The 15298-nt window shown below is 45.6% G+C and overlaps 2 protein-coding genes and 1 long non-coding RNA gene across 5 annotated transcripts in view; 2 read left to right on the top strand and 1 right to left on the bottom strand.

The window, feature by feature from the left end:
- Window positions 1-14093, top strand: part of LOC114638085 (H-2 class I histocompatibility antigen, L-D alpha chain-like) — a 52687-nt gene extending 38594 nt beyond the window's left edge. Inside the window, exon 7 of the mRNA XM_028786444.1 lies at window positions 13086-14093. Within this exon, the coding sequence (XP_028642277.1) occupies window positions 13086-13090 (5 nt within the window). The 3' untranslated portion in view covers window positions 13091-14093. The remainder of the gene's footprint in view (window positions 1-13085) is intronic.
- On the bottom strand, window positions 4876-7770 carry LOC114638088. The gene is made up of 3 exons (XR_003713822.1): window positions 6579-7770; window positions 5806-5918; window positions 4876-5434 (listed from the first exon to the last, which is right to left on the bottom strand). It is a non-coding gene; the product is annotated as an uncharacterized LOC114638088 (long non-coding RNA).
- LOC114638083 (H-2 class I histocompatibility antigen, L-D alpha chain-like) lies at window positions 9367-14017 on the top strand. Of its 3 annotated transcripts, XM_028786440.1 has the most exons (8): window positions 9367-9461; window positions 9650-9919; window positions 10106-10381; window positions 11984-12259; window positions 12387-12503; window positions 12682-12714; window positions 12904-12951; window positions 13086-14017. In XM_028786440.1, exons 1-8 carry the CDS (start codon window positions 9398-9400, stop codon window positions 13088-13090), a joined length of 1089 nt encoding a protein of 362 aa, XP_028642273.1. In that variant the 5' UTR covers window positions 9367-9397; the 3' UTR covers window positions 13091-14017. The 3 variants fall into 3 exon arrangements, with proteins under 3 accessions (XP_028642273.1, XP_028642274.1, XP_028642272.1); XM_028786441.1 differs by lacking the exon at window positions 12904-12951; XM_028786439.1 differs by having other exon boundaries at window positions 12904-14017.
- Window positions 14094-15298: the final 1205 nt, after the last annotated feature.

Raw genomic sequence — 15298 nt, 5'->3', positions numbered from 1 at the left:
AGAGATTTAGAACTTTGAAGTTTATAATGTGCTGAGATTGTTATAGACTATTAGACTATGAGGACTTTTAAGGTTGGGCTGAATGCATTTTGCTTTATGCTATTTCTACAAGACTAAGGGAACCTGGAAGATGAATGTTGTGGTTTGAATGTGAATGCTACCAAAGGCTCATATATTGAAATCTTGATCATCAAGGAATAGCACTGCTTGACAAGGGTGTGGGATGTGTAGCCTCATTAGAGTAATGTTGCATTGTTTGAGTACAAGAGTCAGAGTAAAGGCTTTGGTTTTCAAAATGCCAAGCCAGGCCTAGTGCTCTCTCTCTCTCTCTCTCTCTCTCTCTCTCTCTCTCTCTCTCTCTTTCTTTCTCCTTTCCTGCAGCCTGTGGATCCATGTGTAGAATTCTCAGCCCTTTCCCCAGCCCCATGGCTGCCTGTGTGCATCTCACTGTGATGAGAATGGACTGACCTCTGGAACTGAAAGCAAGCTGCAATTAAATGCTTTCATTAATGACGTTTGCTGTGTTCATGAGGTCTCTTCACAGCAATACAACACTGACTAAGACATTTTCTTATGTATTCCATGCATAGAAACACCATGATTGATTAGCTACAACCAAAGTTCCAGGGGAGTCAAGGCACTTTAAAATTCACATTGCCTGTGATGACCATCACCGTGTAGGGTAGTCCATTGCAGACATTACGTTCTCTGTACTTCCCATCATGATAGTTACAATCATCCTGCCTTTAGTGATTGGATGCTGCTACCTGACCCCTGTTAACAATTAAACTCACTGCATGTAATTCATCCAATGCAGCAGCAGCATATCCAATCCCAATGTCTGGCACAAGGAAAAGGACAACAACAAAGCTCTTCAAATGTGCTGGTGCCCATGTAGATGTTATGTGTCTGACAATATCAATGAAGGGCGTGTCTCCTGAGCCTTCCCATGACAAAGAATTAAGTTTTACACAGCATAACCACTCTACTATGTGATCTCCCTGAGCCTTAAAATTCCCCTAGCAACACTAATCAAACAGATATTAGGCATCTTCAACTCCTTTTCAGTGGACCATCTTTGGAAAAGTACGTCAGCCAAAGATTGAAACACAGTTCCAACATGATTTTAAAATGTGAAAGCTTCTACACTAAAGCTACAATCTCCACACAGAGTTCCCATATCCAAAAACTCAGCCTGACCCAGTTTTATGTTCCTTCCACCATGACCCCACACCCTCAAAATCCATTCCCACACATATTCCCTAGTCTTCTGCTGAATGAATTAGCAAACTCGACAAGCTCCTTACATGTGTGCACAGAAGTACAGGGCTCCTCCTCATGGACTACACACTCTACCTCCCCTCCTGGAAACTACTTTGTCTGAAGTCTGGTTATAGGCCTAGAGACAGGTAACACAGCCGCTGAAAAACACTGGACTTGAGAAAGGACTGCTGGATTAGATCAGCATATGTATGTGAGAACCTCAGAATGGAAGGAAGGAAATGTGTTGAGTTCAGAGAGATGTTTTGCCTCTGTTTCAACAAGAGAAGAAAAGCTGTGTATTTTTTCCAAATTAATAAAGATCCTGAAAATCTTGGCTGCAAAAATGAAAGAAGAAAACAAGTAGAACAACAAAACAAAACATGAATTCTCTTCCCTCTATGGGGAAACAACTCAGAAAAAGGCTGAGACATGAATGTCTCCATCCAGAACTTCAGCTACTCATAGACAATAAATCTTGTTGGCTACAAAGTCCACATGGCTTCTCCAGTTACCCTTTCCTATGGAATGGGTGGATATTTATATTGTAGCTTGGGTATATAGCACAAACAGACTTATAGAGATTAGCCATACATGTGTTAATGCAGAAATGTATATTACCTATAAAAGTTTGTGAGTTTACAGAGAAAAGACCAGACATCAAAGAAGACAAATAGCCTGGACAATGCAACCTCATATAGCCTCAATAGCTGTCTCCTCAAAAGAATGCATCCAGAACAACTTCAAAACAGCTAAAGTCTTCCAGCCTCATAGATTGCTCCATACAGGACTTCAGTTAAGCCCTGCACTTTCCTATCATAAAGACACCGGCCAGCCAATGTTACAGCTAGATTTCTTAGGACTTGACCATTATCCTAATTAACTTAGGGCCTCTGAAATATATCAGCATTCCCAGAAAGCAGGAAACAATTTTAAGAACACTAAGCCCTCATTCCCAAGAGTGGGATGGTAGCCATTTGGTTGTGGAGTGTGTGTAGAATGTTTGTCGTTGGGAAAGTAGGGGTAGACACAAGATCTTAAAGGTCCTGGTCAGGGAGGAAAGGAGATTAGATTCAGGAATTTCTTTATCTCTTTTTCTTTCTTCTGTCTTTCTTTCTCTACAATCTAACATTAGGGTTGGAGTGGGAAAAGGGATGAAAAGAAAAAATGTGGTTTGTATGCATGAATTTTTCTCAACCTACTCAAATAAATGTTCAGCCTCTCCTTTTGCCCACCACTCAGAAGAGATAGTGGAAGAGAAAAGTTCTTAGGTTATGGAGGAAGCAGACGTGTTCAATAATAGTTCTTTGAGGGCATGTTCAATCTCCTTTGCCAGAAGTTCAGTCCAGTAGCAAACACGAAATACAAATAACAGATGCAATCCAGTCCTCTTGGCAGGCAGACACCATGCCCTAAACAGCGATTGTAGTTCAATCCTGAAGAAATCACAAGGCTCACTAAACAAGAAGCCTCAGGAACCTCACAAGCAGTACTTGGAGAGTTTCTCTCAATGGCAGCGTTACGACAAGCGGATCTCAAAAGCCATGTAAGGCAAATCATTACATGCAGGTCGTTAGTGAAGAATAGCAAGGCAGAGCACACCAGACTGAAGCTTACTGCTCATCTCCGACTGTCTGTGGGGTCATATTTATACTCCTTCATCACAGGTCCTTTCATGTGTCTGCTATAGCAAAACATCTTTTGTGTGTGTGTGTGTGTGTGTGTGTGTGTGTGTGTGTGTGCGTGTGTGTGTGCGTGAGCGCACGTGCTTCAGGAAAACATTCTTTCACTTGTTGCTCCAGCAAACCATCACTTGATATAACTGACTTTCCAAAGAAACTAGAAGTTTCCAAGTCAGGACTATAAAGGAATGATAGGATAAAAGGGTAGATTGTTGACTCTCCTTTTAGATTAAAGAGCATGAACTACTAGTCTCACATATTTTACATTGGTTTGGATTTTTGCATATTGAGAGAAATTTAAGCTTACATTTTGCTGCAATATACCACATACATGCTTCAACTCTTGTCTAAGGTATTGTACCTATGCAACTCATTTAAAAATGTAATGTAACATTCTAGTCCTTGAAAGAAACTATTGCAAATAGTTAAAGATAATTAAGAAATTCAAGTGGGTAGTCAGTCAATCAAACTTATGAACATGTTAGGTACTAGTTGTGTTAATTACAGAAATAAGCTTTCTTTAGCCTCTTGTAGATGTTTCCAAAGTTGAACACAGAGTAGATAGCTAGAAACAACCAACACTTGCCTATTTTGATATACTGTAGATACATAAGTAGTCTTCAAAAATCTCAGAGATCTATAGGATATGGCATTCAAAACTGTTTTATTAACACAAAGCTTTCCACAACAGTGTGACATAACTGTCCCTGGCAGCACCCCCATTCTACTTCAGAGAGGATCATGGGCATTGAAGAACCTCCATATGTAGTTTGTTTCAAATGTGGCAAAGCCATGTACCAGCCAAAAACCTGCCCTTGCTTCAACTGCAGACTGCATGCTGTCCTAACTGTGGACAAGCAGAACACAGAGGAAGTTGACTGGTGAGCTTTGCCAAGACAAGTTGGGTAAGTCCTTCAATATTCTGCTTCACAAAAAAGTCCATCATTTACTGAGTCAATAGCTTGAAGATGGATGCTCCAGCACTGCAGGAGACTCTTGGGTGACTGTCCAGGCTGCTAGAGATCCCTGCTATTTCTGTAGCTTTGGAAGGAAGCTGCTTGCTCTGCACTTCCTGTTTACTCAGGGAATATTTATCCTTCTCAGGTCACTGATGGGGTGGAAGACTAAATAGTTACAATCTCACATTAAGCTTAAGTTGAGATTCTGAGTTCAATTCCCAGCAACAACATGGTGGCTCACAACCATCTATAATTAGATATGAGTCCTCTTCTGGTGTGTCTGAAGACAGTGAAAGTGTACTCACATACATAAAATAAGTAAATCTATAAAAAAAAAAGAAAAGGAAAGAAGAAAAAATAAAAAACAAAAAAAACCCTGGTTATCATTTAAAAAAAAAAGAAAGTGATTTAGGTCTAGGAAGATTTTTTTTATGCAAAGAATTTCAAGTTACAATAGAAAGGGAATTAGGCAAAGATCTTTGGACTGATAGGATAGATAGGGCTTTGGAGTTATAGGTAATAAATAATAAAGTAACTTCTCAAAGTTCGTCAAATACAAATGAACCAGACACTTTTTTTTGAACCAGAAATTTTTAATGATATTCTTATATTTCTTATAATAAGAATTTATGAGGGCTGGAGAGATGGCTCAGCGGTTAAGAGCACTGACTGTTCTTCCAGAGGTCCTGAGTTCAATTCCCAGCAACCACATGGTGGCTCACAACCGCCTGTAATGGGATCTCATGCCCTCTTCTGGTGTGTCTGAAGACAGCTACAGTGTACTCATATAAATAAATATTTTTAAAAAAAAAGAATTTATGAACATTCTTAACTTTTAAAATTAATTCTTAATTAAGTAAACAAATAATTAATTAAAATTAATGTAATTCTTAATAAATAATTAATATTTCTTAATTAAGTTCTTATTTTTTATAATTACACTTTTATACTTATTCTCATTGTATATAGTTGATGTCAGAGAAAGAGCCTTTTATAGGACTAAAGGGGACAATGTTGAGGTATTGCTGTTGTACACTGTGTGAAGATGAGTCTCTGTCCTACCTTGTCTACCTAACGCACCTTCTGAGTGGTAAAATAAAAAGCCTATGTCCCGTAGTAAAGGAGAGTTAAAGACAGGATTCTCGTCAGAGAGAGGAACTCTGGGAAGAGAAAAGCATCAGAGATTTGCCACCCAGACTCTGAGGAAGCAGGATGTGTGAAACTGAGGAGAGGTGACCAGCCACCTGGCAGAACTTAGAATAGTATAAATGGGATAACTGAATATGAGAGAGCTGGGAACAGGCCTAGCATAAAGCCTAGGCATTCATAAATAAATGTAAGACTGCTGTCATTATTCAGAGCAAGGGCGGGCCAGCAGGAATGTCTCACAGATGCAGCAAGAGCAATCAGACAAAGAGCAAGCCTTTCCTTCTTCCATGTCTTCATGTAGGCTTTCAGCAGAAGGTGTGGCCCAGATTACAAATGGGGGAAAGGGTTCAGTCAAATATTCTGGATTACAGATTTGTCTTCTTCCTACCGCAAAGAAAAGGATCAGAAATTGATCTTCCCACTTCAAATTAAGCAAAAACTCCTCACAGATGTTGCCCTCCATTTTGGGGTTTAGTTCATCCCACGTGTAACTGACATCCAAGAATCAACATCACAGTCCCAGTCAGAGTTCTGGAACTACTCTGTATGGGGCTTTGTGGCTCCTTTCAGCACTCATGGCTCTGCCTCCTGCCACCCATCTGACAGGGAGTTTTCTTCCCACAGGTGGAAAAGCATGGAAAGTTCTTCTGGATGTAAGTTTGATGAGAGCAAGGCAACATGAGACCTGAGACCCCTGGAGAAGTGCAGACAGGAAGAGGCCCTGGGGCAGCTCAGCCAGCCTGGATCCCCTTTACCCTCAGCTCTGTGGGCTCAGGCTCTGTCCTCTTCGTCTCTTCCACCAGGTGGCGCTGTTGCCCAAGAATGTGATGCTTCTCTATCATCTTCAACAGTAGAGACCTTGGAGGGTCTGCAGAGGAGAGAAGATGGGGAAAGGGGACACCTTTCTCTGCAGGAACACTCTGAATATTGGGATGTCATAGTCTGTGATAAATTAGCATCCAAACGACTGAGCGGAATTTTTTTTTTTTTTTTTTTTTTTGGTTTTTCGAGACAGGGTTTCTCTATGTAGTGCTGAGTGTCCTGGAGCTCACTCTGTAGACCAGGCTGGCCTCGAACTCAGAAATGAGTGGAATTTATTTTATTTGTGGGTAATCAAAAACAAACATTGGTTCAAGTATACACTGTGTCTTCTTCCTGGAAAGAGCCTGTATCCACTGTGCACAGTAGGTCCAAAAAATGAAATATCTTTTGCATTTTTAATTTTATGATTTTTATAAGTTATCTTTCCGCAAAGTCTATTTTAGTCATCTGTTCCTGTCCTAATCTAGAGCTGGCTTGATTGCCTGGTGGTGTACTGTTGTCTAAAAAGCCCTGTCCTCTCAGGGCTGGGCCTCACACTCTAATTGTGTAGGAGAAAGAGACAGCATATTTTTCAAATCATATTTTTAAAATTTGATTGTTATTAGATGGATTTGTTTTTCATATATGAGTATAGGTACACAATCATTAGAGCCCCTGGAACTGAATTTACAGTGGTTGACAGCCACCATGTGCTGATGGAACTCACCCTGGATCCTCTGCAACAGCAAGAAGTGCTCTTAGATGCTGAGCCATCTCTCCAGCCACTATTGGAATGTTTACATAAGGAAACCACACAGCTGATTCACAGCATGCTGCCTGAGAACTGTGAGAGAAACTAGATGCACAAGAAAAGACAGGGTCAGTGCAGAGCTCAGGAGGGAGGGGTGCTGGGCACTGATGGGGTGAGGCCTGAGGGACAGAGACAGAGAGGAGCTAAACAGAAGGAGACAGAGGCATAGGGACAGATGCTAACTCAGCAGAGTCCCCTGTTTAAGGTTATTTCTGTCGGACTGCACTGGACACATCTGCAGAACCCTGCTGGCATCTTACATTTCATAGTGAACGCTGTGCTGGTTTGAATGAGAACAGCCACACAGGCTCACAGGAATTAATATTTCAAATCCAGCTGATGGAACTGTTCAGAAAGGATTGGGATGTGTGGCCTTGTTGGAGGATGTGTGCCACTGGATTGGTGCTGAGGTTTTAACAGACTTCACTATTCCCAGTGTCTCAGCCTGGTGCTTTCATATCAAGTCCTGAGCTCTCAGCTGTTCCTCCACCACACCTCTCTTCTGCCATCTTGGACTCAAAACCTCTGAGACTAAAGAAGAGATTAGATATTTCCTTTTATAAATTGCCTTGGTCACAGTGTCTTATCACAGCAATAGAAAAGTAACTAAAGCTAGTGTGGTTACACATACCTTCAATCCCAGTGTGGTGGACTGAATAGGTGGTTCCCATAGACTCATGTGCTTGAAAGCTTGGCCCATAAAGAGTGGCACTATTAGGAGGTGTGGCCTTGTGGGAATAGGCATGGCCTTGTTGGAGAAAGTGTGTGACTGTGGGGGTGTTCTCTGTGGTCTCTATGCTCATGCTGTGCCCAGTGTAGAATGAGAGCCTCTTCCTGGCTGCCTTTGGATCAAGATGTAGAAGTCTCTGCTCCTCCAGCACCATGTCTACCTGCACACTGGCATGCTTCCTGATATAACTGACTATATTCCTGAAACTGTAAGCCATCCACTATTAAATGTTTGCATTTAGAGCGGTTGTCTAGGTCATGGTGTTTTTCACAGCAATAAAGCCAACACTAAAATTCTTACCACTTGGGATGCAAAGGCAGATGTATCTCTGTGAGTTCAAGGCCAGCTTGGTCTACATTGTAACTTCTAGGACAACCAGAGCTGTGTAGAGAGACTTTTTCTCAAAAAAAAAAAAAAAAAAAAAACAGAATAAAATAAGAAGGAAAGAAACAAAGACAGATCCTTTCTGTGAAGCTGCCTATCCCCAACAGCATCCTTAGGTTGGTCAGGATGAAATCTAAGAGCATCAAGTTCCCATGGAAAATACTCACAGCACCTTATAAGAGCGGTTCATGGAAATAGGTACAGCTGAATCCTGGTGAGGCTGCTGGGCTGCTGTGGAGACCTGCATGGGGAGGTGACTGGAGCTCACACCTGTGGTCACACACATTTGTTGCTCTGTGTGATGTGTGACTCTCATCAAGAGTCCCCACCCATCTCTGCTCTTCTTTCCTATTCAGTTCTGTGGCTGAGGTGTGAAGAGATCCACAAGATCAAAAAATGTAAAAATTTAATCTTTCCCCACACTACTGATCAGGGATGAAACCTCACATCACCAGTGTGTACTCTCTGCCATGAGAATCGTCTTTCTTCCAGTGTTCACACTGAACAGGCCTGAGGAATATTTAGGTCAACTTGGTTATCAGATCCAGTGTCACAAACAGCTGTGACATTCATGTCCCTCACCTCATCAGCTCATAAGTGTGAGTGAAGGTCAGGGAGGGAGTGAGAAGGTCAGAGATTACATAACTTCTACCACACTATCATCATTATTCTGTGTTTTAGTCAGTGGTAGTTTCTCTCCTACTGTGATTGAGTCACTAGATCAACTGTACCATGGAAGTGCAGACACAGGGCAAGTGCAGTGTAGACAGGGATCAGTGCTCTGCCGTCTGTGGTCTCCAAGGGGTCTCTCTTCAGTGGACAATGGGAGTCTACTGTTTTCAGACAATGACCCAGGTTCACATGGTCAAACTCAAGACACAGAATGAAGATCCTTGTTTAAAAAAAAAAAGTACCGACCTGGAGACACAGACTCTTCAACCAGGAAGTAACAGGAGGAATCCATGTCTAAGCACAAGGCTGAGAAGATAGATCCTAAGGGAAGAGGCAAAGTCTCCTCTTTACAGATGAGAGTCCTGCACTCAGACTTGGGAGAGTGAACTGCACACTGCAGGTTGACAGAGCCTAGTCTCTGTGGGGTTTGTGTGGGGCTTGAAGGCCAGAGCCTCTGCTTTAAGAAGAAGCATCTCTCCACTGCATCCCCAACTGCTTGTGTTGCCATTGTATTCCCGGAAGTGGCTTTTCTTCTAGAAGACTCCAGAGTCTGACTTCTGAAGAGAAGGAAGAGGAAGGGTGGAGGAGAGGACACAGAGTCTGGCCTGCAGGTCTCTCCTGGTGTCCAGACAGCTTCTGGGTCAAAACTTGGAGACACCATGACAAACAGCGCTCTGTCCACAGCACAGGGTTCGGGCAAAGTCTTAGTCTCCAGGAGGTGAGGTCAGGGGTGGGGAAGCCCAGGGCTGTGGATTCCCCATCTCCCCAGTTTCACTTCTGCTCCTAACCTGAGTCAGGTCCTTCTGCCTGGACACTGATGACGCACTGACAGGTGTCACCCCATTGGGTGGCGTGAACTCGGGGAACCAATCAGCGTAACAGCTGGCATTGATTATAAAGTCCACGCAGCGAGTGGGACTCAGACACCCTGGGTCCCAGATGGGGGGCGATGGTGCCACGCATGTTGCTCCTGCTGCTGGCGGCCACCCTGGCCCCGATCCAGACCCACGCGAGTGAGTGCGGGGTTGGGAAGGAAGCGGGCTTTGCGGGGAGGGGTGGGGGCGGCACCGGGGAAGCCGCATCCTCGCGTTGGCCACCGGACCCCCGCCCATTCTCCACTCGCATCCTGCTCCCCTCTTGGCCCACGCACCCGCCCGGGGTCCCAGGAGGAGGTCGGGGTCTCACCGCATGCTGTCCCCAGGGTCACACTCGCTGCGGTATTTCTTCACCGCCGTGTCCCGGCCCGACCTCGGGGAGCCCCGATACATGGAAGTTGGCTATGTGGACGACACGCAGTTCGTACGCTTCGACAGCGATGCGGAGAATCCCAGATATGAGCCACAGGCGCCGTGGGTGGACCAAGAGGGGCCGGAGTATTGGGACCAGCAGACACAGATCGCCAAGAACACAGAGCAGTGGTTCCGAGTGAGCCTGAGGACCCTGCGCAGCTACTACAACCAGAGTGAGGGCGGTGAGTGACCCCAGGTCGGAGGTCACGACCCTTCCAAATCCCAACACAGGGGCCGGAGACGTCCCGGGTCCCAAGTCCAAGGTTTGAAGCAGAAGCGACCCGGGACCGGTTTCCCTTTCAGTTTGAAGGAGTCTGTGGGTGGGCCGGGCCGGAGCGGGTGGGCGGGGCTGACCACGGGTCCCATAGGCTCTCACACGCTCCAGTGGATGCAAGGCTGTGACGTGGGGTCGGACGGGAGTCTCCTCCGCGGGTATGAGCAGTATGCCTACGACGGCCGAGATTACATGGCCCTGAACGAAGACCTGAAAACGTGGACAGCCGCGGACGTGGCGGCGCAGATCACCCGACGCAAGTGCGAGCAGAATGGTGATGCAGAGAGACAGAGGGCCTACCTGGAGGGCGAGTGCCCAGAGTCGCTCCGCACACTCCTGGAGCGCGGGAAGGAGACACTGCTGCGCACAGGTGCAGGGGCCGCGGGCAGCTCCTCCCTCTGCCCTCGGGCTGGGGCTCAGTCCTGGGGAAGAAGAAACCCTCAGCTGGGGTGATGCCCCTGTCTCAGAGGGGAGAGAGTGTCCCTGGGTCTCCTGATCCTCATCACAGTGACTGCACTGACTCTCCCAGGGCTCAGCCTTCTCCCTGGACAGTTCCCAGTCTGTCTCAGGAAGGAAGGAGAGGATTTCCTGACTTAACAGCAGGGGCTCCCTGCTGTCAGCCATGGCCTCTCCCTGGCCCAACTCTGCCCACACCCACGGTCTGTGGACACTGACTCCTGTGTTGCTGAGTGTGTCAGCCCTTACACCTCAGGACCAGAAAATTTCCTTTACCTGATGGATTTCCCTACACTAGGCTGGTTGCCTAGTTTCTAGAATGTTCCAAAGAATACATTCTCACAGATCCCTCCCTGTCTGTGGGGTTTGCATCTCTTTGACAACCCAATTCTATCTATTCTTACAGTGGTGAATGGTCACATGAGCCTTTATGGAGTACCCTGGAGGAATATAAACTGTGGAATTGCTTTTTCTTTTATTTCCCCTCTCTTTTCTTTTTCTTATTTCTTACCTTCTTTTTAATTTTTTCTTTCTTTTTTGTTAAGGCATTATTTTGCTTCCAGTCAGTTTTTGTCTGCATTGGAGTGACACTGTTTCTCCAGGCCCTTGTATTTCATTTGTATCAGTTTCCACAGATTGGGTGATTACACAAGTTAATCAGGGTTCTCATCAAAGGAGAGATTCTTGTGAGCTTAGACTGTTTACTGTCAGAACTAAACATCCAGATCCCTCCTGCTCTTCCTCTGCCCCCACAAGTTACAGTGCTCCCCCTAGTGAAAAGAAATGGGACTTTCTGAGAGACGGGGTCGAACTAAACATCCAGAACCCTCCTGCTCTTCCTCTACCCCCACAAGTTACAGTGCTTTCCCTGGTGAATCAGGAACTGGACTTTCTGAGAGACACTGTCTTCTGAAATCCAGGGCTGGAGTGAGAGGGAAGTTTCACACAACCTGTGAGCCACTGAGTGCTGCACTGGGGTCCACAGCACACTCCAGGGATCCTGTGTAACACACTGATATCTTGTCTTCCCAGAGACTGGGTCTGCCAGTCATTTTCTCTGGCTGAGTGTCAGAGGTTCACCACATTTCTGCTACACACTTTCTGATGGCTATTCACTTGGACTCATGGTTAATCCTGGTCAGCCAGATGACCACAGTGGTTGAGTCTCAGTGGTGTCAGCCTTCCAGGAGCATATGGCCCTAATTTCTGATTTTGACATGAACTCAAACACATATATAAAGTATATATTTTCCATTCCATCTTCCATTCTTTGACTATGTATTTCATGCTATAGAATATCACATGGCTTGTATGGATTCTCTGTTATCTTCTGAGTCCCCCAGGAAAATTGGCAGTTCTGTGCTGAGGGGACCAGCTCTGCCTTCAGGTCACTAGTGAAATGAAAGTTGAAGTGTCAAACAGACACATAGTTCAGTGTTGTCATTGATTTAACTGAGTCTTGCGTAGATTTCAGTTTGTCTTGTTAATTGTATGATTTTTTAAATCTTCTACACAGATCCTCCAAAGGCACATGTGACCCATCACCCCAGATCTGAAGGTGATGTCACCCTGAGGTGCTGGGCTATGGGCTTCTACCCTGCTGACATCACCCTGACCTGGCAGTTGAATGGGGAGGAGCTGACCCAGGACATGGAGCTTGTGCAGACCAGGCCTTCAGGGGATGGAACCTTCCAGAAGTGGGCATCTGTGGTGGTGCCTCTTGGGAAGGAGCAGAATTACACATGCCATGTGCAACATGAGGGGCTGTCTCAGCCCCTCACCCTGAGATGGGGTAAGGAGCGTGTGGGTGCATAGCTGGGGTCAGGAAAAGATGGAGCCTTCTTCAGAACCTGAGCTGGTCAGGGCTGAGACCTGGAGTCATGATCCTCACCTTCATTTCCTGTACCTGTCCTTCCCAGAGTCTCCTCCATCCTCTGACTCTAAAATGGCAATCATTGCTGTTCTGGTTATTGTTGGAGCTGTGGCTATCATTGGAGCTGTGGTGGCTTTTGTGATGAAGAGGAGGAGAAACACAGGTAGGAAAGGGCAGGGTCTGAGTTTTCTCTCAGCCTCCTTTAGAAGTGTGCTCTGCTCATTAATGGGAAACTCATCCACACCTCGCATTGCTACTGTCTCCTACTGGGTCTGCTGTCATTTCTGGAAACTTCTAGTGTGAAGGTCTTCCTTGAACTCTCACAGCTATTCTTCTCACAGGTAGAAGAGGAGGAGACTATGCTCCAGCTCCAGGTTAGTGGGGGGGGGGGGTGGGATTGCTCTGAGGCCATTGGAGTGAAGCTGGAGATGTTGGGAGCTCTGGGAATCCATAATAGCTCCTCCAGAGAAATCTTCTTTGGGCCTGAGTTGTACCTTGATATGAATACATACACATACACATACACATACACATACACATACATTTGTCTTGTTTTACTCTAGGCAGGGACAGCTCCCAGAGCTCTGATATGTCTCTCTCATATTGTAAAGGTGACACTCTGGGGCTGGACTGGGGAGGGGCAATGTGGACATGATTGGGTTTCAGGGACTCCCAGAATCCCCTGTGAGTGGTGGGTTGTTGGAATGTTGTCTTTACAGTGATTGTTCATTATCTCATTCTCTAGCGTGAAGACAGCAGCCTAGAGTCAACTGAGTGACAGCCAGTGTGTTCAGGTCTCTCCTGTGACATCCAGAGCCCTCAGTTTTCTTTAGACAACAGTGTCTGATGTTCCCTGTGAGCCTATTGACTCAATGTGAATAATTGTGAAGCCCAGTCTTGTGAGAAAAATCACGTGCAGTGGTGGCTCCGGAACCACATGGCAGTGACCCTCAAGGTTGGGGGACGGCAGAGTTCCGGAGGCTTTCCACACTGGCAGGTCCCACATATAGGAGAAAGTCTGAAGTTTCAAAGGCTGGAAGCTTTGGCATCAGCAGGTCCCAGAAGACACGTGGAGTCCATGGATTTAAGAAGTTTATTGTTCATGGTGTGGTAGTTGGATCTGGAAGTGTACCCCCTGCCAATGCAAAAGCCAGGGGGGAGCTTGCTTAAATAGGGGAGGGGGAAGAGGGGCTTGGAAAAGGAATGATTTAATTAGCTATCCCCTCCCTACCTTAGGTAACTCATGAATATGGAAATCTGTGTTAGTCACACCCTCTACCTAGATGATGAGGAGCTACTCTGAGCCAAAGGCATCTGCAAGGTGCAGGCTAATGGGGATGTAGGCTGCATGTGGGGCTCTGGAATCTGGGGGCTTGGGTAGATACATGCTGTCCCTCACCAGACAATGGTCCACATGTTGGGTCTTCGGCTATCTCAAACCCAGTGCTCTACTGGAGAGACCAAATCATCCCTTTGAAGCCCCACACAGTCTTCCCTTGCATACCAGGATTCTATCTCTCCACTGCCTGTGTTCCCTTCCACAGCCAACCTTCCTGGTCCAGCCAAACACTGGGGGACATCTGCATCCTGTCAGCTCCATGCTGCCCTGAGCTGCAGCTCCTCACTTCCACACTGAGAATAAGAATCTGAATGTGAACTTGATTGTTAACATCTTGACTTGAGAGTTGATTGCTAGTTAATTTCATGGATTGAGATTAATACTTAGAGTTTTGTTGTTGTTTTTTTTTTTTTTTTAAGAAATAAATGGCAGATGGAGAACCTTTCAGACAAGAATCTGTGTCACTATGCTGTGTGTATCCATTGGGACAGGATGAGGTTGTGGAAGCTGAGTGTGAACAGGGCTCTGCCAAGGTGGGCTCAGTATGTTTTGGTCTTTGATGGGGTTACTCCTTGGCTGTGTCACCTCTGGGCTTTGCTCTCTCCATCACTCTGAGGCACCTTTTGAGAGTCTGTGATCACAAGGACACAGGGATGAGAGATGTTCAGACAGATCACATCCTATACCTGAGACCCTGAGCTGAGATAATTAGCTTAGATTTTTCAAGACATATTTTTAATAAGGGTTCTTAGATGCTTAACCTCTCTTCTAGCCCACCACCCACCAGAAGTAGTGGAAAAGAAAGGTTATTAGGATAGGGAGGAAGCAGACCTGTTTAGAAATGGTTCTTTGGAGCAAATCCAGGTTGTGTTGTCAGTATATCAGCAGTTCAGTTCACAAGAATCAGCAACGGCAGCTGATCCAGAAGAAGCCAGAAGGCTCAGCTGTTTGCTGTTTAGAAGTAGTTCCTTGGGACAATTTCAGTCTCCAACTGACAGGATACCAGCAGTCCAGGTCAGTACTGTCAGGATAGCAAACAGGAATCATCAGCTGTGGCACAGCCCAGCAGAAACAGCCAGGCCTCCACCAAATCAGCATGAGTCAGCAAGGGTGACCAGGAACAGCAGGAACACCAGGAGAAGTTCTCTGCCATGACTCTTTCATGAAGCAAAGCAAAGATGAAGACATGAGACTGACGTAGTATTGCAAAGCCAGGCTATGCAAGCCTGCCATCACTGTCCACTGCATCCTATTACACTCCCTCAAACATCACGTGTCCTCACTCGAGCCTTGCCTTCCAGGAGTCTTGCTTCAGCAAAAATTTACATGGGTCTGTCTTAGCAAAACTTTACTTGAGTCTGTATCAGATGACATATCCAGAAACTTCCACTTCACTCTGTCAATCAGTCCAAGTCTGCAGAAGCAGAAAGAAGCTGCCAGAGCATCACCACAAGTTGTTTTTTGTTTGCTTGTTTGGTGTATTTCTCTCTATGGAGTCACGAGATATGATGACCAATAATCAATGGTAAGGTTTACCAATACCATGCAGCCTCGTCTACTGTCTGCTGGGTTTTATTTATGTTTCTTCTAAACATCATGTGTCCTTTCACATGTCTACT

Source organism: Grammomys surdaster, unplaced genomic scaffold, assembly GCF_004785775.1.
Source record: "Grammomys surdaster isolate TR1022 unplaced genomic scaffold, NIH_TR_1.0 125504, whole genome shotgun sequence".
NCBI classification, from domain to species: domain Eukaryota; kingdom Metazoa; phylum Chordata; class Mammalia; order Rodentia; family Muridae; genus Grammomys; species Grammomys surdaster.
This window is presented reverse-complemented; position numbering and strand designations above follow the sequence as displayed.

Coding starts and splice junctions, on each gene's coding strand:
- LOC114638083 (XM_028786439.1), top strand. CDS start 9,398: ATGGTGCCACGCATGTTGCTCCTGCTGCTGGCGGCCACCCTGGCCCCG. Junction 9,462..9,649: donor CCCGATCCAGACCCACGCGA/GTGAGTGCGGGG, acceptor TGCTGTCCCCAG/GGTCACACTCGCTGCGGTAT. Junction 12,715..12,903: donor AGACTATGCTCCAGCTCCAG/GTTAGTGGGGGG, acceptor GTTTTACTCTAG/GCAGGGACAGCTCCCAGAGC.